This window comes from Podarcis vaucheri (assembly GCF_965113315.1).
Source record: "Podarcis vaucheri genome assembly, chromosome: 14".
In the NCBI taxonomy this organism is placed as follows: domain Eukaryota; kingdom Metazoa; phylum Chordata; class Lepidosauria; order Squamata; family Lacertidae; genus Podarcis; species Podarcis vaucheri.
Window position 1 is genome coordinate 21,405,145 of NC_138752.1, and position 23,984 is coordinate 21,429,128.

General features: G+C 47.1%; 1 protein-coding gene across 6 annotated transcripts in view; it reads right to left on the reverse strand.

The window, feature by feature from the left end:
• Nucleotides 1-23,984, reverse strand: part of AKAP13 (A-kinase anchoring protein 13) — a 247,759-nt gene that overhangs the window by 116,127 nt on the left and 107,648 nt on the right. For all 6 annotated transcript variants that reach the window (XM_082198203.1, XM_082198205.1, XM_082198204.1 and 3 more), the window contains exons 7-9: nucleotides 18,716-18,905; nucleotides 12,295-15,154; nucleotides 4,260-4,336 (exon numbers count right to left, since the gene is read on the reverse strand). In XM_082198203.1, coding sequence (XP_082054329.1) covers nucleotides 4,260-4,336; nucleotides 12,295-15,154; nucleotides 18,716-18,905 — 3,127 coding nt within the window. The remainder of the gene's footprint in view (nucleotides 1-4,259; nucleotides 4,337-12,294; nucleotides 15,155-18,715; nucleotides 18,906-23,984) is intronic.

Sequence of the window (23,984 nt, forward strand, 5' to 3'; positions counted from 1 at the left end):
GGAAATGATTGGTACAAGCTCATTTTCCCCCTGCAGGGGAACAAAAGAGAAGAGCAAAATAGAAGCTCCAACTTGTATCGCATAATGATGACACTTGTTTTCAAAAGGGTTGCTGCTTTATCCCTTTTCAACTGCCGCAAAAAAATGAGAGAGAAGAGGGCATTTTGATGCCAACTTGTAAGAGGCACCAAGTGTCCTCTAATAAGAGGCAGGTTTGCTCATAAGACGGAACATGAAACAAAATACAGGGTGTATTCTTGTGGCACTCTCTTTGACAGATGGCCTTTCTGCGCAAAGCAAACGCCCAAGGATTAGTCACAGAAATTATCTATAATAAGATGTGTAGAGCAAGTCAGCAGCAGCACCTTTTAACTTTCTGGTGGCCCAACTCACTTATTATTTATTTAAAATGTTTTAACCTTGCTCTCCAGCTGGAAAAAAAAGAAAAGAAAAGCAGCAGCTCCCCATCAGTAATGAAACTATCCTTTCCCTCAGGCTTGCAATATAAAAGACACAACACAAAAGGAAAAGGGAATGGGAGGGAGAAGGAAAAACATAAGTGCAGGGGTGGCACAACCCATTTAACCCTGGCGGCACCCCTGTGCCTCCCACTCCAACTCCACTGGCGCAGAAATCTTGCACACTCCATAAAATCCCATGAGATCTCGCTATAAATTGGCACCAACTTCTCTGCTGGTGGGGGGCAGAAGGGAACCCATGGGGGCACCGGCTTGGGGGCTTCTGGCACCCATTGGGGCAGCTTCACCCCACCTCATGGGTGGGATATGCTTGCGTAAGTACAGACCCTAGTTCTTTGTTTTGAAAGCTCCTGTTAGTTATTCTTTCCTGCAAGGGAGAACAGCAAGTTTTTTCTTCTCTGCCTGATGGATGGAACCAGGTTGGGCTCCCCTTTGCCGTGATGTTTTTCCTGGGAGGCAGAGGAAGCAGGTCAGAGTGTGCTGCCCTTCATCTGGAAGCTGGGAGCTGAATGTTCTTCTGGGCAAGAGAAGCTTTCCTTCTCTAGCTGATAGATAGAACCAGGCTGCTCTCCCTCTTGCCACAGCAGTTATTTCAACAAAGTCTATGCATCCCATTGGGGAAAAAGAAAGCTGATTAGCTTGATGACCAACCTAAAGCAAGTGCCTAGGAGATCAAGCTACGGGTCAGCAAGACCCTGCTTTGAATTTCACCACTGCCAGAAAGTCATCGGATGGCCTGAATCTCCGCTCCTGTCTCTGGGTTGTATCCAATAATATGCCTACTCAGAGTAGACCATCGAGGTAAATAGACACATGACAATTTTAAGTTCAATAGTTTCAACAGGTCTACACAGTTGGAAGAGCATGAGACTCTTGACCTCAGGGTTGTGGGTTCAAGGCCCCACGTTGGGCAAAAGATTCTGCATTGCAGGGGATTGGACTGGATGACCCTCGTAGCCACTTCCCACTCTATGATTCTATGCAAGCCTTTCCTTCCCCTACCCCACAATTTTCAACATGGAGATAATAATAACCTAACTTGCACAGGATTAGAGCAATAATATAATATATGCAGAAGGCTTTGAATACTTTGAAATGCTATACAGCAGGGATGTCCAAATTAAAAGAGACTGCAATCTACTCCCACTATTAAAAAAACTGGCGGTGATCTGCCCATTGGATTGACTAAAGTTGCTAACCTTTTTTTTTTTTTAGGGAGAGCCAAAGAGCTCTTTTAAGGGAGTCGAAATTATTGAGATTTTTTTTTTTGGGGGGGGGAGGATCTCACGATCAACCGTGATCTACCACGGAGACGGAGATGGAGACACACACACACCCGTGATCGACCAGTAGATCACAACTGACCCGTTGGACATCCCTGCTATACTGGACTCTGACTCTAACCACAGTTTAGTGTGAATATGCAGGTTTCCAGAGTCATCTGCTCCTCTTGATCGGCCAGGGGAAAGGACACTGTGGCAGTGATTGGGCAACCCAGAATGGACAATAAGAGAGGGGTGATAATCTCATTCCTAAAGAGTGCAAGCCAGAAGGGCATTGCCCCACTGATTTGGTACTGCCATCTCCACAGGGACATAAGCGTTTTTCATGTGGAATATGTAGGAATCATTGCTCAAGTACAGCCGAGGGTAATACATTCAATCTTGCGAGGGTAAAAGTGCGTCTATATTTTGGGTTTGCTGTATTTTGGGTTTGCAGTTGATTGAGCTTTTTTCAGGAAGTTGTTCAGCTTCGGGGGGGAGGTTGATTTCGTGATCAACCATGATCTACCACAGACGATCGACCAGTAGATCACGATTGACCTGTTGGACATCCCTCCTATATCGGACTCTGACTCTAACCACAGTTTAGTGCGAATATGTAGGTTTCCAGAGAGAAGACTGCAGCTGCTTTGATCCTCCCTCTGGTCCCTTCTGGTACCATATAAGCCATGGTGAGACCTAGCATGTCATCCAAACACAGGCTTTGCAGCTTCTCTTGCTCCAGAGCTGTAACCATAGACCACAGTTCATGGCTGGTCTGCGGACAGGGCAACCAGGTAAGCAAAGGCTGTTGTAGGCACACACTCTGTGGAGCACTTTCAAAGCAGCCCAACATTCCCAAACTGTGCACATATGAATAGAGTATGAGACTTAGAATTCACCCCAGAACGCTCTGCAAACATGTACAGAGATCCATGGTGGATTAGTCAATCTGAAAACCACCACTGCACAAGAACAGCTTCAAAAGTAGACTTAAACATCACAAGAAAGCAAATCTTTACACAGTTACAGCAACTGTTTGCTGGCATCGACAGCAATACACCAGATGCTGTATACCAAACTAAGATGACAAAACCGGAGTCTATCACTACAGCAGAACCACACACAAGACAATGGCGACAGCTGGTAAATTTTGCAAGCTGTTTTTCTAAAGCAAGTAACCTTACAGAATGAGATCTTATGCTTTGTTGAGACTGTGATTCCTCCAAGGCACCCCAAGTTATCCCAAGTTGCTCACACCAGGTATTCAGCTAAAAGCACACAGGCATAAAGAGTCCAAAGAATTTACTGAAACGGAACAGAGCTCTCCTCGTCACTTTGCAAGCATCCAATGTGGTTTCAGGATGGTGGGGTGGGAATTCAGCATAAAGAGCACAGCCTCCTTATGCAGGCAACACATATGCCCCATACATGCAACTCACTAGTCCCAGGTATGTGATGCAGCAACTCAAGTTGACACTAAACAGCTCTGTGTTCAATCAATGCTTAGACAGGAAACCCCATTTATTTAACGCATTCCAAAAAGTCTGGTACCTAAGGGTACGTAGACTTGTAACTCCACCTTAACAACCTACAGTTCCCAAGATTCGGGGGTGGGGGGGAGAGAGAGAATGCGCTTTACATGTGTGGTGTGCAAGAAGAGACTCGGCTCACTTTAATGCAAGAGGGTAGGTTGAAAATAAGCTCTTTTTTGCCGAGCAAAGAGCTGCCTAGATAATAAAAGTACATCTTCTGAATCAAGTGATATATGGAAGGAAAGGGGGGCAGATTCAGCTGCCAGTTGCTGGTCACTGGCATACACAAGACAACTCAGTGGAGGATGACGACCAGAAACCAAGGAAGCGTGTTCAGAAAAGACCAGAGCAGTCATCCCTTGACTGTCAGTCTAGCTTTCCAAGCTACTCTGGACCAGGGCAGTTTCTTTCATCTAGCATATGCCAATGAATCACCCCAAGGCAAGCAGGCATGCAATGACAACTCCATTCTTGGAGCAGGACAGGAAAGATCAACCCACAAACTGACTGGGCATAATCCGCAGGAATTTTTCCAGAGAGGGAGAGGGAGAAGTGCCTGTACCAAAAAAAATGAGATTTAGTGCCTGTACATTTTGCTTCGTATCTCAGGTTCTACAAATGCTAGAAACTTATTGTTTTCTCCTTTTCTAAGAAAGCAGAGAATCTGGGAATTATTGTGCACAGAGGGTGCACAAGACAGCAGGCAGGCGGGCAGATGGGTGGATGGGTGGGGGAAGAGAGACAGATCACAGCAGCAAACCAAATGGCCCAAACTATATTCCTTCCACCATGAGACCAAAAGATCTCCCAGAAACAAAACACCAACTTCAGAAACAATAGTGCTTTCCACAAAAGGGAGAGAAGGAAAACTTGAGGTTGGCTTCCTCATAACAAGGGGAAGGGAGAGAAGGAAAATGGCCATTTATGGCACAGAGATTTACTTTCAGACATGATTGAAACAGGAGATATACACAAGAACTCACCATTCCTTCAGAAGCCGAGCTCTCAGCGAGATCCCTCAAGAAACCCACCTCTTCTTCAGTCTTCATCTGTACAGCCTCTGCAGTGACAGAAGGAGAACAGTCATGGGGCTTTTCGACAAACTTCCCTTCTCGCACCACCAGTACTGCTGATACAACTTTGCTCACCCAAATGCATTCTCAGTCACTCAGCAAGCTCTTCCCACCAATTCCCCTCACCCCATCTGCTTTCCACACAGCTGGTTTGTTTTATGTCATTTCTTAAAAACAGCTTGATTTTACAGTAACTCGAAAAGGACAGCACAGTGTGCTGAGAAGCTTCAAGACAAAGATAATGTGAATTTGGAGAGCAGGCAACAAACAGCTCATTGGTAGAGCACACTTGCTTCACGTGCCGAATGCCCAAGATTCAATCACGGCCATCTCCAGTTTCAAAGGATGGGGTGGAATCTGATGAGAAAGACATCTCCCAAACAGAGCAGGGAACACAAGGCTAGCTGGACCAATGGTCTGACTCAGTATAAGGCAGTTTTGTGCGCTCACGTGACAACAGCTTACAGGCATGCACCCAGGGGTGTTTTTGTACATTTGATGAGAACTTTTTTGGCTGCTACTATGACCCACATTGTACTGGCCTGCTAGCCTTCTTCAGGCTGCATTCCCTCCCAGACAAACTTCCACTTGTCACACATCAGTGGTGGGCAGGGTCAGGAGGAAGTGTGGGCAGAGCAACTAATGTTCACACACTCAAACACCCTCTCTGTTTAATAGGTCATTGCATTTTAGTGTTCTGTTGGAAGCCGCCCAGAGTGGCTGGGGAAACCCAGCCAGATGGACAGGGTATAATAAATTACTATTATTATTATTATCATCATCATCATCTTCATCTCTGTATCCTCCCATCCAGACAAGCAAGAAGCCCTTTCAGAATCGAAGGACACGTTTCAGCCAGGCAGAAACACTTAGGATTTGATGCAGGGCCAGCAAGGGCTGTGACCTAGGGAGAGCTCCAAGGGCTGGAGGGCCACATTTGGCACCCCGGGGCCCAAAGTGCCTCACCCCTGCTTTAATAGACATTCAAGAAGGAACACACATACAGAAACTGTTCCTTCAGGTTGCCTAAACAGTGACAGATTGAAGAGATTGAATGCGAGGAAAGAAATCAAAGTTTGGTCTGACCTAGCAATGTCAAAATTTCAATGCTGGATTCAAATTATTTAACACACACATCTAGCAATCTGGGGAGTCATCTTACAAGCCTGCATAAAGGTACCCTACCACTACGACTAGGAGTTTTATCAGGCAGCAGCATCCCCCCAATGCCGGCATAATTTGTGAGGGAGGCACTTCTGGTAACACAGCTCAGCATTTTGACAACTTGGCAACAGTTGTAGAAAGATCCAGAGAAATAATGTTGCATTGTTGTTGTTTGGTTGTGAAGCCCCTCTCCTCTCACACAACAAAAGGAGCTGCCAGAAGAGGATTTCATGTTTGTTTTTGTAGCGTAGCGGTTACTTCTCCACAGACTCAAAAGAAGTGCAACTTATGACTTGGCAAGCAAGAACAAGTTCAGCTCCAGCTCAGAACAAGCATTCCAGGCATCCATGGCCAACAAAAATTACACACACAAACGCACACAGAGTGGTACCTTGGTTTATGAACTTAATCCGTTCCAGAAGTCCGTTCTTAAACCAAAGCATTCTTAAACCAAGGCGTGCTTTCCCATAGCAGCGGGGGACTCAATTTTCAAATGGAACACACTCAACAGGAAGCAGAATATGTTCTGCTTCCAAGGCAAAGTTCACAAACCAAAACACCTACTTCTAGGTTTGCTGCGTTCTTCATCCAAGTTGTTCACAAACAAAGCTGTTCTTAAACCAAAGTACCACTGTATATATAAAGTCGTGGTGATTTGGACCTTTCAGAAGATTTTGCAACAGAACCTTGGAGACAGAAAAGGGGAAAGGAAACCCACCACTTCATCTCTCCAATGAGAGTTGGAAAAGGTTAGAGAAAGGGATCAGGGGCTCAAGGGCAACCTGTGGCCGCTACAGATGTTGTTGCACTCCAGCTCCCAACAGCCCTCAGTCGCCATGGCCAATAGTCAGGAATGATTGGCGCTGTGGTATATCAAACATCTGGAAGGTGCCAGGCTCACACTACCCATGCCACGGGAGGAAAGTCAAAAGTACACAGGTGTCTTTAGTTTAGAGAAGAGAGAAAAGATGGGGAACTCATGAGAGAGAATTTATTATAATCAGCCTGTTCCTCCCCACTCCCCACCCCAATATAATACAGGGTAGGAGAGAAGCATGGGGGTTACCAAAAAGAATCACCCAGCAGGAAGTGCTTGACTGACAGAAGGAACTAGTTATTCACCTGATACATAATCAACTTATGTAATCCCCAGCTGCAAGATGTGCTGAGGCCCACCAGCTGAAATGGCTTTCAAAGGGGTTGGAGGCCTATCCTTCCACAAGTGATGGCACCCCAGCTATGGAACTCCCTCCCCACTGCGATCTGACTGCCCCCTACATTGCATGCAGTCAGATGGCAACCTCTTTGTTCCAACAGGCCTTTGGAGCACAGACTGCATTCTCATGGCAGTTTATTCAGTTTTCACAACTCTTCCTTAGCTGTTAATGCTCTGCATTGCATTTGAGCTTTCACATGACGGATAAGCTACTTCTGGAACTACAGTGGAAGATAGTTCAAAATCAGTGCTCATTTCCATGTTATTTGCTTCCGGGGGGGGGGGGATCATTTGCAAATATGGAAATGAATACTAAAGATGTGTTATATTCCACTGCAGTTCCATGATTCTTCACTTCAGTTCTGGAAGAGACTTTTATGTTGTGTGAAAGCTCAAATATAATGTGGAAATTAATAGTCAGAGAAACATTGTGAAAATGGAATAAACTGCCCATGAATGCAGCCATTGTAAAACACAGATTACCACTCAAAGACTCAAGGAGATTTACACAGATTAAAACAACACAGATAAAATATAGAAAGCGGGGGAAATAAAAGATAACAATTAAAAAGTCGTTAAACAATACTAAACAATTAAAACTATTTAAAATGATCTATTAAAATACAGATAGTAAAAACAGCACATTGCTATTTAAAAGCGCTGTTAGTCACTTTCCTCACAAAAGTGACCCAAAGTGGCTTTAAAACACATAAGCACTTATATTTGCATGATTCAATGTCAAACAAATTAAAGCAAGATTCAAATTATGTAACATAAACATCTAGAACCCTGGGAAGTTACTTTCCATGTCTGCATAGATGCACCTCTACTAACTCTCTGTATACGTTTAATTTTCAGAACTGCAGAGTTGAAAGGATCATCTAATCCAGGCACGTCCAAAGTCCATTTGTGGGGCCTAATCTGGCCCCTGTGGCAGTTTATGTCCTAGAGTAAAATCCTCAACAACTTTGGGGCAAAACCATGAAAAAAGCTCAACAACTTTGGTCTGCCCTCACGGCCCTTCACTTCATCAAATCTGGCCCTCTTTGTAAAAAGTTTGGACACCACTGATATGATCCAACTAAATTAATATACAAATACAAATTTGTGCTCGTGTAATAATTTAGTCCACTACAATTCGCATTGTGCTTACATTTGATTTTTAACATTGTACTATTTTGTCGTTAGCTACCTGGGTTCTCTTAAAGGCTGGGCAGCATCAGTAGCTGCAACATCACCACCATTCATGGTTAGAAACAGGACAAGAACAGAAGAAGAGGAGAAGAGCCTGCTAGATCAGGCCGGGGGTCCATCTAGGGCAGCATTCTGCTTTCACAATGGACGACCAAATGCCTGTGAGAAATCTGCAAAGCCGGACCCGAGTGCGAGAGCACTCTCCCCTCCTCAGGTTTCCAGCAACTGATGTTCAGAAGCATTTGTGTCTCCAGCCGTGGAAGGAGCAAAGTCAACTAGGTGGCCTTTTAGTCTGATCCAGCAAGGCTATTATTATTATTATTACGCAGCTGGACTCGGCAGAAAAGGGAAGGAGACCACCTTTTGCCTCTGCAGCCAATAAAGCAGCAGGAGAAAAGTGCTGTAACCTCACCTTCTCTTCCCTCTCAGAACAGCAACAACAAGCCGGGAGGGAGGAACCAGCAGGTGCTCCAGGGATCAGCAAGGAGGGACTGCCAGGGGAATAGGAGGCAGAAGAGACACGCAAGGCGGAAGGGGTAAAATGAAGGCTATGGATGCTGTCTTTCCAGGGTGTCAATGCTTTCTCCAAGGAGCCTGTTTGCCACACGCTGGAGGCAGAGGGGCAGATGGGCACAGTATGAGCAATGGGAATAAATAAATATGGGACACACTCTAAAGCTGTAGAGATGAGACAGGCACAAGGAAGTTTTCAGAAACACGGAAAAACTGGGTTGCATCCAATGTTAGTCACACTCAGGATCAAATGGACATGGCAACGCCCCATCTGCTCTACACATTTAAAGAAGCATCATTTGTGGTCAGGACTTTTATTGCCTAGGTTCAAATACTCAAGTTGGCCACAAAATTAAGGTCCGCTTCACATTAAGGCCCTTCTGTCGGCACTGTGTGTTCAAAGCCGCATCGTACCACTTTTAAGGGTGTTGTGAACTCTATTCCCCTGACAAAGCTACAATCCTCAGAGTGGTTTAATGGGCAATCCCTTTTCCCAGGGAACTCTGGGAACTGGAGTTCTGTGAGGAGAATAAGGTCTTCTAACAATTCTCTGCTCCCTTGACAAACTACAGCTCCCAGAATTCTTTGGGGGAAGGCCTTGCTGTTTAAATCAGTACGACACAGCTGTAAATATATAGAGCAGATGGGGCCTAATCTGGGTCTATTAATTAAGATGGGTCACCCTACAGTGATTAAACTACATGCTACACTCAGCTGTGTCATAGATAAGGTGGCATACCTTTGTTACTTATTATATATGTATGGATTGCCCCATAAAATAAATTATCTAGGCATCAAACAAATAAGAGAGTGTACAATAAAAGCCATAAAATCATACGCCAAGAAAACCACAGTAAGCTTAGGAGGGGCAAGCTAGCATAAAACCCCACACCCAAAACAGCACTATAAACTACTACATTCAGCACAGAACTAAAATCAATCACATACATTAAAACCACCAACCATACTACAGATCTTTAAAATCCAGGGGGAAACATACATGCTGAGCTGGTGCCAGAGACAGCAATATGAATGCCAGCATTCCATAACTGGGAGGCCACCACAATAAAAGGCCCTGTGTTTTGTGGCCATTAAAACGGGTACTCTCTTGAAAAGCATGCAGGAGCAAACTTCATCTCAAAATCCTTGCCCCATTATCCCATTGTGAGCTGTTAGACAAATCAAGGTAAACGAGGCAGGTCTCAACTTTGAAAACGACTCTGCAGATTCTGCCAGTCATCCCTGAACAAGCCACTTGGGCAAAGATGCCTAAACAAACAACCACCCTCTGCTTTGTCAATTTCCCCCTTGCCCGACTGCCTGGAAACCGCGCCTGCTTTGCATAAGCAAATAGGTCCAAGGCTTTTCAGAGACACTCTGCAACAGCCTTGCCTTGAGCTGGTGCCCTCCATCTGCTTTGGAGGGTTGTGGTCCAAAACATCTGAAGGGCATCAGGTTGAGGGAATGCTGCACTACCAAAAAGCAAAGCAAAAAACAACAGCAACAGCTATTTAGCAGACCCAGCTCTGTTATCGGTGAACAACCTCCTACCTTTTCGCTGAGAAAATGGCGGCGGCTGGTGTTGACAGGAGAGGAACGCTTGCCTCTGCTGTGCTCTGGCATGGTAGGCAAAACTACAGCTTAATCCTGCTTGTTTGTTCTCTTCAGCTGCCCAAGAGCCAACGCCAAACTGCACTTAACAAACGGTGCCTGGGCAAAAACAGCATCTCTCCCCACCCACCCCTTCCAGTCCCAGCATCAAGTTTACAGCAGGTGCAGAGCAGGAAGTACTTCTAATTATAGGCTTCCATTCTCAGCCGCTGGCTTGCACCTTCCTACACTCTCTGGCCAACAACACTCCCCAACAAAGCTGTTTTGGATGCACTGATGGCTTTCTCTCTGTTTAAGCTTCCTGCGAAGCCCACCACAGGCAGATAAACCCCCTTGCTTTCCTGAGTCCTCCAGACCTTTCGAGACACGCAGCAGCACTATTATTAGCCACTTGCCAGCCCACCTGGTGAGCTGTCCTTAATTATATCTAGAAGCCATCACTGGGCATGGCGCTTTTCTTTTTAGCTGAAGTTGCAAATGCGGCGGCGTGGCTTCCACCCTTCACCTTTTCCTATTATTCCCTGCACCCATCAAAAGTTTCCGAGAAGGAAAGGTGGAGAAATAAATTTTAGGAAGCAGCCGCTGACGTCCGGAAGGAGGAGGAGGAGCTCTCATGAAGCCAACACTCCAGTGTCTCCCTTGCAACCACTCCCATGCTATTGAAACATCAAACTAAAAATACAGCGCAAAATTAAAATGAAATGGGAGCTTGTTAAATGCTGATTCACGCCAAGCAGAGGTGGCAGCTAGATTTTCCACTTTCACATCTAGTTCTTTTTTTCTTCACCACCTGTACACATGGCCCTAAGACATTTCAGCAGCCAGAAACTACTCAAATCTTTTACTCTATTTGCCAACCAGATTGTTATTATTTATGAAAGAGGGGAGGTTTAAGCTTTTATTTCATGCACCAGCACTTCGATTTGCAGCTCTACTTTGTATTAAGTCTGCTGGCACTAATTTGTTGCAGATCAACCTTTGCTTGAGATGGGATGGGGCTGCTTGCCACACCTGTGATTCCTCGGGGCAAAACAGCATAATAGCACCAGACACCATACACATACGCACACAAAAAAGGGAGGGGGGAGGGAAGGGAGGAATCAGCTGTTTACATTTTAACAGCTGTCTGAGCAGGTGGGGCCCAAAAAGCCTGCATTAAAACTATCATTAAGCGTTGCTAAAGATTCCGCCTCTAGGATTTCAGCTCGGATTGGAAAAAGTCCCTCTCTTTCTCACTTTTTAAACCTTTTTTGTTTTCATTTTTTAAAAGGAAACTAAAAAGTGTTCAATGAACTCTTGTTGCAGATGAGGCAAAATGCTTTAATAAAGGTGCCCGACCGGTTTGTCCTGATGCTGTCAAGTCCTCTCCTGTCAAAGTTTGCTCATCAGCCAAAATCCATCAACCCTTTGTTTTGTCAAGTCGGAAATAAAGGCTTGAATCCCAGATCCAGCTCTTAAATGTGCTGGGAAGGGCATAATTGTGTTCGGTCAGGGTTTCAGAAATGCAAAAAGGGGATCCGGGTGGGGGCAGGGAGGGGAGTAAGACTCTTTCTCTCACTGTGCTGTGTGTGTGTGTGTGTGACCTAAAAGTACCACATTTAGAAACTGGCAGGCTCAGACTGGAAGGACACTTTTAGAACTTCAACAGCTGACATGAGGGAGAAGCTTCACACATAGCCCTTCTGGGTTCTCCAATTCCAAGTTAGCAGAGAAAGTTAGCACAAGCGAAGTTTGGATCAGCTTGGGCACTTGTTTTAGAAGAAAAAACATAAGGTATAAAGCCCCAGTTGCTAACTATTTAACCATACATAGCCTCTCTCACTAAACAATAAAACGTTTAGTGTTTGTTATCCTGGGCTTATTTATATAGCAGCACAGGTGCACATTTATGGCAATTAAAAGAAGTAAAAAAATGAGGACAGGGCGAGGTCTCTGCCTCAAGGGGCTTACAATCTGAATTTCAACTACAGGAAAGAGAACAAGCAGCAGGGAGGGACAGGAGAGAACAGCCAGGGAGACATAAGATTCTCTATGGATTGTGGAAATGCAGATTCTGGGAAATTGCTGACAGGATCCATGAAAACAAAATAATGGAAGGAAGATGGGGGAGAAGAAAGGAAGTGGTAACCTCATCCCCTCTTTCACACACAACAAGTTCCCATGAACCAAAGAACACATTCCCTTTGCTTGCCTAGGAAAAACACAAATCCCAAGGCGCTATCGTAGAATCAGTCTAACTTCACTTACCTGCAACAGGTGAACAGCTTGGAAGTGCTGGGCTTGCAGCTCCCTCCGCCAGTCCGCCAGGCTGCAAACTTAAATCCGCTTCTCCATTAGGGATGGATCCAGCATCCGTCGCATGCTGTGCCTCAGATCTGGACTCTGCTAAGGGGGCGATTTCCACAGAGCTTCCAGCCAGAGACACCAAGGGATCACATGCTTCTGCCACGGCTGTCGCCTGATCGGAGCTTGTAACTGTCTTGTCAACATTATCCACCAAGGGACCGTCAGCTTCTTGAACAGAATCTGCTGCCTCCCCTTTTCTCAGCGGCTCGACAGCCAGGCAGGGAGAGGGTTGCAAAAGCTGGGAATCCTGTTCAGCTTGGCTTCCCTCCCCTGTGCCATTGCTGGGCTGAGCTAGGCCCTCCATCTCGGCTGCTTCAACTCCAGGCCTAGCTTCCCCCTCGCTGGCCAAAAAGAACATTTCAGAGCCAGGGTCCCCATCGCACGGGGGCTCTTCGGCAATCGGCTGAAGCAATACTCTGGAAGGCACGTTCTCCACCTCCTCCCCTCCTTCCCGTGGAAGAATGGCTGCAACAGGTAGATCGCTAGTGACCAAGGGGGCTTCCATTAAATCAGACACCCCACCAGGTGGAGGGGCTGCACACTGATCTGGGCAGCTGGGCTCAAGTTCTTGGTTCAGCGTAGCATCGGGGAAGGGGGCCCCGCGGGGGCACAGAGAGCCATCCTCTGGCGGCCCAGGGCCTGGCAGAGCATCCCCAGAGACACCCGCCTTCGCGTTCTCATCTGTGCCTGAGCTGGAGGCTTCTCCCTTCAACCCTGCTTCAGCATTACTTTCGTTGCCTCCAAGCTCCTTGCCCTGACGACAAGGAGGAGGGGATTGCACAACAGCTGCTGGTGCCGGGCCCTCCGACAGAGCCTCCTCTTTGCCAGGCAGCTCCTGTCCGCTTCCAGGCAGCTGTGCGGAAAAGCCCTCTTGGTTTTCTCCCCGGTGATCCACCAGAGAGAGAGTCTCTGCCGTTTCCTCGCTGCAAACAGGGCTTCCCTCTGCGGCAGCTGCCGTCAGCTCTGTTGCTGTCTCTGCTGCTGCTGCTGCTGCTCCTACTTCCTGGATTTGTTTGGATTCTCTATTATGAATAGCAGAGGGTGTGCCCATTACATTATCCTGTGCACACTCGGTGCCCTTGCCACACAAAGGTAGGGCAAGGTCCTGGTGGTGCAGAGATGCCTCCTGGCCAACAGGGGCCGCTCTGGCCTTGCTCTCCTGAGCGACGATCAGCTGGGCCTGCTGGATCGCTTCTTCGACAAGCAAGGAAGAAGCCAGGGCAATGAATTCCTGAGCGCTTTTGCTAAACCGGTCCAGCTCTCGGCTGCTTTCCTCCACTTCTGCCTGTTTGGGAAGGGAAAGAGGCTCCTCTTGGGCAAGGGACGACACTGGAGGGCTGAGCGAGTCTGCCTGCAGTTCAGAGGCATCAGCAGAATCCGTACACAATACAGGGGCGCTAACTTGTTCCTCAATGTTGACAGCTCCTTTCTGAACATCGCAAGTATCAGATGCCCCCTGGCTGAGGCTGGTAGAGGCAGCACTTCCTCCACAGCCACAGTTAGCAGTTTCGGTTCCCGATTGCATCGGCTCAAGGTCTTTTTGCTTATCCCCCACCTCGGCCACAGGCTCTGTTCTCTTATCAGTGACGCCAGGGGCTTTGGGCTCCACCACAAACGTTCGACCCAACTCATCATTTTCCACATTGGCATCAGAATGAGTGTCAGCAGGCAGGTTTCCACCTTCCAGTTTCTGCCCACACTCATGCACTTCCACCCCAGGGTCACGCTTTGGAGAAGACTCTGAAATCCCTGTCACGTTCACTGCTGCTGCCGTCGCTTCTGTCGCAGGGCTCGGGCTTGTGCTCTGCGCCTCCTCACCAGGAAGCTCACAGCCCTCCGGACACTTTGTAAAATCCTCCCTCCCGCTGTCGCTGGGAGTCTCTGATCCCGCCGTTTTGCTACTTCCGCTCTCGAAAATACTAACACCTGCGCCACTACCTGCAGGTGCATCACTTTGTAGGTCCACCACTTCAACCCCCTCACCTTTGTGCGCAGCAGAAGCAGCGCTGTCTCCTGGGAAGTTTGCAGCAAGCTCTCTCAGCACTGCACCGGCTGGAAGCAAAGTTTCAGTGGCTCCAGCAGGCTCACAATCCCTCTCCCCATTCGCCACACGCTGCTGGGTTGCAGCATCCGCAGTCCCTGTACAGCTCCTGCATTCGCCCTGCCCCATGCTTGCATCCTGGTCCTTGCGGGAAGTCGGAGGCTTCAAAGGGACACTTCCAGCTTCTTTCACTTCAGCTGTCTGCACTTCCTGGTCAGAGGTACCCCTTCCACACAGGTGTTCTTCCTCCAAAGCAACGCTGGGGGTTGTCATCCCAACTTCCTGGCTTGTATTTCCACAGGGCGGGAGGCCGACAGCACTGTGAAGTCCAGCAAGCGGGCTCAGCCTGCCGTCATTTGCCTCCAGTATTGCTCCGGCCTCTACAGCAAAGGCTGACTCCGCCTCTTCCTCTTTGTGCAGCCTGGTAACTGTATTTTGACTCTCACAGGAAGACTCTGGGTTAGCCACTTCCTCCAGCCTCAACGAATCTTTTGGCGTGTCTAAGGGCACCTTCAGCTGTCTATCTTCCTCAGGGCAGGCAAGGGCCAAAACCTGCATCGCAGCAAGAGCCAGCGGGACAGAAGCATCTCCTTGGTTTCCTTCTGACGTCATTTCACCAGGATGGCAGCTCGGAACAGCTGTGTGGCCCTCAGCTCCCTGGCCCAAATTACAGTCTTCGCAACTGGTTTCCTGCTCAGGGTGTGGGTGTTCCCTGGTATTCTGGAAGAAGAGGAGAGAGATTTAACATTCATTTTATCGTACCATGCTCTGGAAGCAGACGTGCTCTGTTTCTGAGTAACTTTAATAGTTTTCTGCAACAGTTCTAAGTAATTGTTCATAAAAGAAACCACACAGACAACAATTAACCATAGGAAGACATCAGTCCCAGGGTGGCAATCACAGGGACATAAAAAGATAGACCATTGGTCCATCTAGCTCAGTATTGTCTTCACTGATTGGCTCCCCATTGTTTGAGGCAAGAGCCTCTCCCAGCCTGACCTGAAGACGCCAGGGATTAAACTTGGGACTTTATGCTTGCAAAGCAGATGTGTTTTCTGTTAAGATTCTTGCAGCCTTTTACCATCCTGTTTTTCAACTAGGTTTTGTTGGAGCGCCTCTTTGGGATGTGGCCCTCGCCTCCCTTCCACAAGGGAAAAATGTGTGCGCAGACACAGGCACACACAGCAAGGTCCATTGCCCCAGCCTTCATTAACAATTTGCCTCTAAATGCTGTTGATGTCAGAGACAATATGCCCCTGAGTACCAGTTGCTGAGGATCACAAATGAGGCTGTTGCGCTCAAGTCCTGCTTGTGAGCTTCTCACAGTCACCCGGTTGGCAATTGTGGCAACAGGATGCTGGACTAAGATGGGCCACTGGCCTGATTCCAACAGGCCTTTTATTATGCTCTTAAAGTGGCCATGGAAGACCACCTCAAATGGAGGACTGGGCTCAAAGCTGCCAGCTGACAACTACTTTTCACAGGAGACCCTGTGGCCCTTCCAGCTCCTATCAGCCCCAGTCAGCATGGCAAGTGAGGAGGGATTAAGGGAGTGGTAGTCCAACAATATCGGAAATGCCACTAGTTTCCTGCCCCCAGCCTTTCCTCTGCAAATACCCAGAGCTTCACTGAGCTTAGCTGCTTTTGGTTTATGACGCACTTTTGCCCAGATTGACCTCCCTAGCTGCTTTTATCATTTCAGGCTGTAGGCTAGATTACTCTCTTCTTTATTATTTCCTTCCCCAGCCCCCAATAAATAGAAAATGCAATTATGCCCTGCATGAAGAAGTTGCAGACTTTCCATGGGCACCTGACTGACCACTGTGAAAGCAGGATGCTGGGCCAGATATGCTTTCGGTCTGATCCAGCAGGGCGGCTCTTATGTTTTTATCTTACCCTTTGCTTTAAACACGCACACACAGAACTCTGCATAAAGTAACTCAATCTCACTTTCGTGAAAAGCTGGTCTCCCTGAATTATGTTAACATCATACAAACTGAGCAATTAAAAGTAGTTCTGAACAATTTGACACAACTTAGCTAGTGAACGGCATCCAAAATGACAAGGACTCAGGACACCCTCCCCATAAGGAAAGGCACTGAAGCTTTTTAGTTTGTGGGAAGAAAGACAACTGAGAGGGGACTTTTCTAGAATGATGAATGGTGTTGAAAAGAGAATTAGAATTCAGGGGAGCAGGTAGAGGGTGGGCTGGGGGGTCAAAGTGATTAGCAGTACTGTTTAAGATAGGCCAAAGGAAAGAACTTCTGAAATTGAGTGTTTAATGTAACATAATTTGCTGCCACAAGTCATGGAGAGACACACTTATTTAGCTGGCTTTAAATGTTAAATTATGCAAGTTAATAGAGAAGTATTTATTAACCGTTACAGCGATGTGAAACCTCCAGCGACAGAGGCAGTCTACCATTAAATTCCAGCTGCTCTGGAGGACAAAACTGCTTGCAAGTTTTGCAATGACCCTAAGTATCTGCTGTTGAAAACAGAATGCTGGACTCTAGCTAAACCTTGCAAGGCTTTTGTTATGTGGAGGCGCAAGGAATTATTATGTCAGGCAGAGAACTGCTATCCTCTGGAAATCGTGCTGAACACACCTAGCTGCCTCTCCCCCTGCTTCTATGATTTCACCATGAACAGAAGAGGCCTGCTGGATTAGATCAAAGGCCCATCTAGTCCACAATGTCCAACCAGGTGCCTGTGGGAAGCCCATAAGCAAGACCTGAGCACAACAGCACTTGTGATTCCCAGCAGCTGAGATGCAGTACAGAGCTAGCCTTGATAGCTGCAATGCTCACACACATTTCCAAGCCTACAAACTTGACTTTTTAAAATCCAAAGCGGGGGCTCTCTCGGGATGCTGAACCCAGCGTTCAGATTCTGCGCTTGCATGGTGCATGAGAGCAAAGCGCACACAGCTGATTCGTAGAAGTAAAGGCGCCTCTACTCTCGCTCTTTGTTGCAAGTATCACCCACACGTCAGAAAAGAATAGATTTCTCTCCCCTCCCTCTCTGAAAATTATCAGCACAAGTGGACACACACTCAAATGAAGCTTCAGCTGAATCTCCTGTGACTATTGATGCTGCTGCAAGAGCAGAGGGAGAATTTTCAGCTGGTTCCCAGCCAGCACCATGAGGGGAGACAGGGACAAGTGTCACTTGTTCTGGAACACAGAAGTGTCCTGGAGAGAAGCAAAGAGGGAAATGGGAGTTGTCCATCATCCTCTGAATGAAGTCATTCTGCTTCCACACAGACTGAATTGGGGGGGGGGACGACTCAGTCCCTTTCCAGAGGAAGCCGACAGCCTCTCAGCTGACCCTGCACGAACTGAAATGAAATAATTACAGGCCCTGGTCCAAATCCAAATTAGATTAGATGTGAAGCAAACCAGGCCTCAGAGGAAGGCCATCTAAACATAGCCTTTCCGATTTGTCAGACATGATGTACCCGTATCCAGTGCTTGCGCTATCATTTAAAAAAATCCTGGTACATGATGTGTTGCTGGCTGCACTTTACCGCTAGCTGAAAACCAGTGGGAGTGTGAAGCAACAGGTTAAAGTGTTGTTCTATTTTAATACATACACACACTCCTCTCAATAACCTAGACTCTATTTTACTAATTGGGGTTCCAGGAGCTGATGAAATCTGGACATTTCTCAAAAGAAACACAGTGTTCCCTATTTCCTCCTGCTTAATCTATAATCTATAATGCAAGATGCAATTACGGCTGGGGTTAAGGAGCCATTTTCAGTCTCAGGGCCACATTCCCTTCTTTGAAACCTTCTGAGGGCCACATGCCGGTGGTGGGAGGGTCCAGAGGCAAAACCGGGTGCAGCAATTTATGTAGTTTTTCTACCTCTGTACAGTGAGCTACTTTCTACACACAACTCTCTCCTCCATTCAGGCACACACGAGGCAATATCAGAGTGGAAGGACACATTCCAGCCAAGCAAAGCACTCAAGTTGCAGAGTCGTGTGAGAGTCAGGTGGCCGTGGTTCAGGGGAAAGAGCCTTGTGAGCCAAACTGGGACCCTCGTTGGGCCAGATTTGTCCTGCAGGCTGGACATTCTCCACTCCTGCCGTAAATGCACGTCATTCCCTCCCTTCCAAAAACGGGAGACAAACAACCCAAATTGTGCGTGAGCAAAAAAAAGCAGGCAATTAAGCACCCATGAAATTCTGAACTGAATGGCTGGAAAGTTTTTTTAAACTCCTTATATAAACTCCAAACTTGGTGTGCCAAACTGACACAGTCCTCTTGCCCTCACCATGTGCTGATGGTTCTGTATGTGCGCTTGGAGGCAGACGACATCGCTCTCCATGCTCGATCCTGCTCCTTCCTTCGTTTCGACCGTCAGGGTATAAATGTTTAGCCCCCGGTGGTACTTCACACAGTACTCCCCGGAATGCACTGTGTGCGACAAGGCGCTCCAGGAATCTGGTTCGCTGGCTCCTTCTCTGAAATGACAAACAGCACCAAAGGTTAAACCCACAAACTCGAGTTAATGCATGACAAAGTTGGCCAACGGGCTATATACTGTAGCCCAAACTAGCTTATTAACGGTACAGTCAAAGCATATCTCTCCAGCTCCTTCCAAGCCCACTCAGGAATCATCAGGAATGCTCTCTTGGAGGCATATTATCCAAAGACAGTATAGATTACTCTACAAAAATCATCTGCTAAGTGTGATGGATAGAGCATTTGAACAGGGTGACTGAGGTTCAAAATCTTACCTGTCTTTGATTGAGCTAGAGTGTGATGATGGAATACCTTATGAATCTTCTACCTGTTCAATTCCTTTTGTAAACTGCTTTCAAGTTTCATTACAACCACACGATATTATAAAACAAAACAAATAAATAATCCTCATTTCAGCTACTCGCAGGATCACTTTACTTCATGTGCCAGCCTGTGCAACTGGCACTGTCATTGCAGGATCTCACCTGCATAGGTTACATTAACTGCATCCCTCTCTCCTCTCCCTTCTTTAAAAAAAAAAATTGAACGGATTGCAATTCTACTTATGTAATTAACTTATTATTATGAGTCACACGCCACTTTTACACAAAGAAGTGAATGGGGACGAAGTTAACAAGAGCACTGTGCTCTGCCCCAGCAACCGGCTTTGTTGCCAGGTGTCCTTCTACAAGATGTTATGCAATTATTTCCTTGGTAGAACAGGTAGAAGACTCAGAGGGTGCTTCCCAATGACCTGTTTACTGAACGTTCATCCTAATTTGCTTGCAGGGAGATGAGACAGCATTGGCTGTTTAACAAGCATTTATTCCAATTTGCTTGTGCAGAGCTTAGATGTTTATTCCACACCTGCATAATGAAGTTTCCCATAACTTGCCTTTTTGCCGCTGCCCCCCCCCAAAAAAGTCTGATCTTTTGAGGAAGTGGGTTAGTTGCACAAGAGCTCCTAGACCAGCTGTAATGGCACAACCTTAATTTGCTGGTGTGTAGCTGAATCCCAGAGGGACGCGGGTAGTGCTGTGAGTTAAACCACAGAGCCTAGGACTTGCCGATCAGAAGGTCCCTGCTCCTGCCAACCTAGCAGTTCAAAAGCATACCAGTGCAAGTAGATAAATAGGTACCGCTCCGACGGGAAGGTAAATGGTGTTTCCATGTGCTGCTCTGGTTTCGCCAGAAGTGGCTTAGTCATGCTGGCCACATGACCCAGAAGCTGTACGCCAGCTCCCTCGGCCAATAAAGTGAGATGAACACCACAACCCCAGAGTCGGCCACGACTGGACCTAATGGTCAGGGGTCCCTTTACCTTTTTAGCTGAATCCCACCCCCCAAATAGCAACTGTCTGCAAGGACCCAGAGAAGCAACAAAACTCCTAGGGCACAACCCAAGTAAGCAGGGTCACATGAACACCGTACAAAAAATCCTGGGGAACCACCCTTATACCACCCTTAACATACCAGAGTTCCACGGATTCTCTGGGGGAAGCCATGTGGTGGCTTAAATCCATGTTGTGGTGCCAAGCACACGGTTTTACCCCTGCTCTTCAGATTTCTCTCCCCTCCCCTCACCCTCCAAGCATACACAGAGCTATTCTCACAGGTCAGCAGGGAGCGTTCCCCTCCTCCAAGAGGACAACACCTTTGTAAGCCAACCTGTTTTGAAATGTTCACATTGGATGCCGTGTAGCAAACAAACAAAAAAGAAAACTGCACACAACAGCAGTCGCTGGGGTTACTGCGGCATACGTATTATAAATTCCAGTTGCTGTAATTGCCTCCCATTAGGAGAATCCTGCCTCTGGCTGTGGTTCTCACGCCCATATCAGCTCAGAAATCAAAGTGCTCTTTGGCCACCTGGTGGCTCACAAAGGATCCATGCACACCACACATTTAAAGCTTGTTATTTCCCCCCAAAGGATCATGGGAGCTGTAGTTTGCTAAGGGTGCTAGGGAACGGAGCTCTGAAAAGGGTAAACTACAGCTCCCAGGATTCTTCAGGAGAAATAATGTGATTTAAATGTCTGGCCAAAAACAGACAACTTCCTTTCAGGATAATCCACCAAGCTGCCCAATAAAGTGCTTTGCCAGCTCAGCACAAGCGTTTGGAACCATGTAATTAAGGTTCTTAATTGCTTTGCTCCCCTTTTTCTTCTTTTCTCTTTTTGTTTTCAATTTTCAGTTATAATATTAATTATTGTTGCTTAAAGTTTACTCAAAATTTTATGTATTCTTCTAAATTCTAACTATCGGCTTGTTTTCATTTTGGTTTTTTAATTCGCAATGTACTGATATGTACATAATTCTAATGGTGGTGGTGGTGATGTAATTCTTGGGTTCTTATACTCTGGATTGAAGATTAACTAAGCCTGAGTACAAAATGGAACTGTTAAAAAACGTTAGCAGGCTGCAATTTTTTAAGGAAGGAAGTGGCCAAGTCTTTCAAGCTCATGTCTCTGCTACAGGGGTGGGGGACGTTATCCAGCAAAAGGACCAGATTCCCTTCAGGTCAGCGTTTTCCCACAGGCCAGGAAGCAGGGGGTTCTTTTCCTTGGGGGGGGGCATTCAAACAGGCCCTCACCTGCAGCCTGAAGTGGTCCAGTTCAGGGAAAACCTTCAGACTCTGCTGAATGTATACAATACAGTGGTACCTCGGGTTACAGACACTTCAGACTACAGACTCCGCTAACTCAGAAATAGTACCTCAGGTTAAGAACTTTGCTTCAGGATGAGAACAGAAATTGCGCAGCGGCAGCAGGAGGCCCCATTAGCTAAAGTGGTACCTCAGGCTAAGAACAGTTTCAGGTTAAGAACGGACCTCCAGAATGAATTAAGTTCTTAACCCAAGGTATCACTGTACAAACCTAGACCAGGAACATAAGGTGGATAGCTCAGTCAGTAGAGCAGGGGTCAGCAAACTAAGGTCCAGGGGCCGTATCAGGCCCAATTGCCTTCAGGGTCCAGGCTGCTGACTGTCTGTGGATCAGCGTTGGGATTCTGTTCATTCAGGGTGCGCCATTTTCCCCCCTACGCCATTCCATTCCCCCCCCTCCCTCACACACACCGCGGCGGCGCCTCTTCCCTCCCTCCTCCTGGCTTTTCCCTGCCCTGCCTAGAGGAGGAAGGAGGCTGGGCTGGCCCCTTCCAGCTCTATGATTCTATATACTGAGTCAGATCCTTTGGTCTACCTAGCTCAATACTGTCTGCAGTGACTGGCAGAGGCTCTCCAGGGTTTCAGACTGAGGTCTTCTCCAAGCCCAGCCTGGAGAAACTGGGAATTGGTCCTGGGAAGCTGGCAACTTCTGCATTAAAAGCAGGTGCCCTCCCACTGAATTACAGGTGCCACTACCAAGAAGGCCCTCTGCCTGGTTCCCTGGAACCTCACTTCTCGCAGGGAGGGGACTGCCAGAAGGCCCTCAGAGCTTGACTTCAGTGTCCGGGCTGAATGATGGGGGTGGAGATGCTCCTTCAGGGTAAAGCCATTGAGGGCTTTAAAGGTCAGCAACATCACTTTGAATTGTGCTCGGAAACATAATGTAAGTCTTTCAGGACCAGGCAGCCACTCCCAGTCACCAGTCTAGCTGCCACATTCTGGATTAGTTGTAGTTTCTGGGTCACCTTAAAGGTAGCCCCACATAGAGAGCATTGTTGTAGTCCAAGAAGGCACCATGGAATCAGTTCTGCTAAGAGACCACCACTGTTTGGGATGGGCAAGGATTTCCTGTTTGGTTCAATGGGTCAGACTGAACTTGACAGCCACCTTCTGGCTCTGAAATGAAAAAGCCGTGTTGTGCTTCCTTGCTGAAGAGGCGATTTACAGCTTCACAACCTGCTCAGTAACCCTTTATCTTGCAGCTCCAAGCCACATTTGCTGAAATAACAGACACATTAAAAAGAAATGCCTGTCCCCCAAAACAAATGACTCCAAGCTTAGAGGAAATTGCTCTAGGATTTGAATATACCCCTTCAAACTTTTAGAATGTAATATGCATGGCAGTCGACGGAGGGGGTGACTCATTCTGGCTCCTAGTACTTCCCTCGATGCTGCCAGGGCCATGATTAGCTGCACAGAGATTACAGGCACTTAGATTAAGAGCTCTAAAGCTGTTTAGGAAGGTGGTACTTGGCAGATGGATGTGCAAGTGGAAAAAGAGGGGACTCAGAGGCAGGAACAGTGATAAGAACATAGGGTTCTTCATAATAATAATAATAATAATAATAATAATAATAATAATAAATTTGATTTATATCCCGCCCTCCCCGGCCAGAGCCGGGCTCAGGGCAGCTAACACCAATAAAATCACAGTAATAGTGGGGGGAAAGGAGAGAGAGAGAGAGAGAAAACCAATTTAAAATACAGGTTAAAATGCAATTTAAAATGCAGCCTCATTTTAAAGTAGCCGATAAATCAAGACCATAAGGGGAGGGAAACATAAGGGTCAGACTGAGTCCAAACCAAAGGCCATGTGGAACAGCTCTGTCTTGCAGGCCCTGCGGAAAGATATCAAGTTCCACAGGGCTCTAGTCTCTTGTGACAGAGCGTTCCACCAAGTAGGGGCCAGTACTGAAAAGGCCCTGGCCCTAGTTAAGACCAATCTAACCACCTTGCGAACTGGGACCTCCAAAATGTTGTCATTTGTGGACCTTAATGTCCTCCGCGGGGCATATCAGGAGAGGCGGTCCCGTAGGTACATGGGTCCTAGGCCGCATAGGGCTTTAAAGGTCAAAACCAGCACCTTAAACCTGACCCTGTACTCCACCGGGACCACCTCTCCACATGTGAACATGGCCAGGCTCTGAGATCACCATCTGAGGGGTTTCTCTTCATGCGGCCTCCAAGGGTGGCAAGAGAACAGGAAGCTGGAATGGATGGGCCATTGTTCTTGTGACCACAGAACAGACCCTTTCCGTAGCTCGCCATCTACAGAACGCTCTCTGGCATCACCTTGGTCATAGTTTTGGCACCAGGCACTGATGTTTAGGCCTTCCTGGGTATTTTGGAAGTACCAGTGATAGGGTGTTTTTTATTCCGATTAGATTATTTAGGGGTTTTGTTTTGTTTTGCT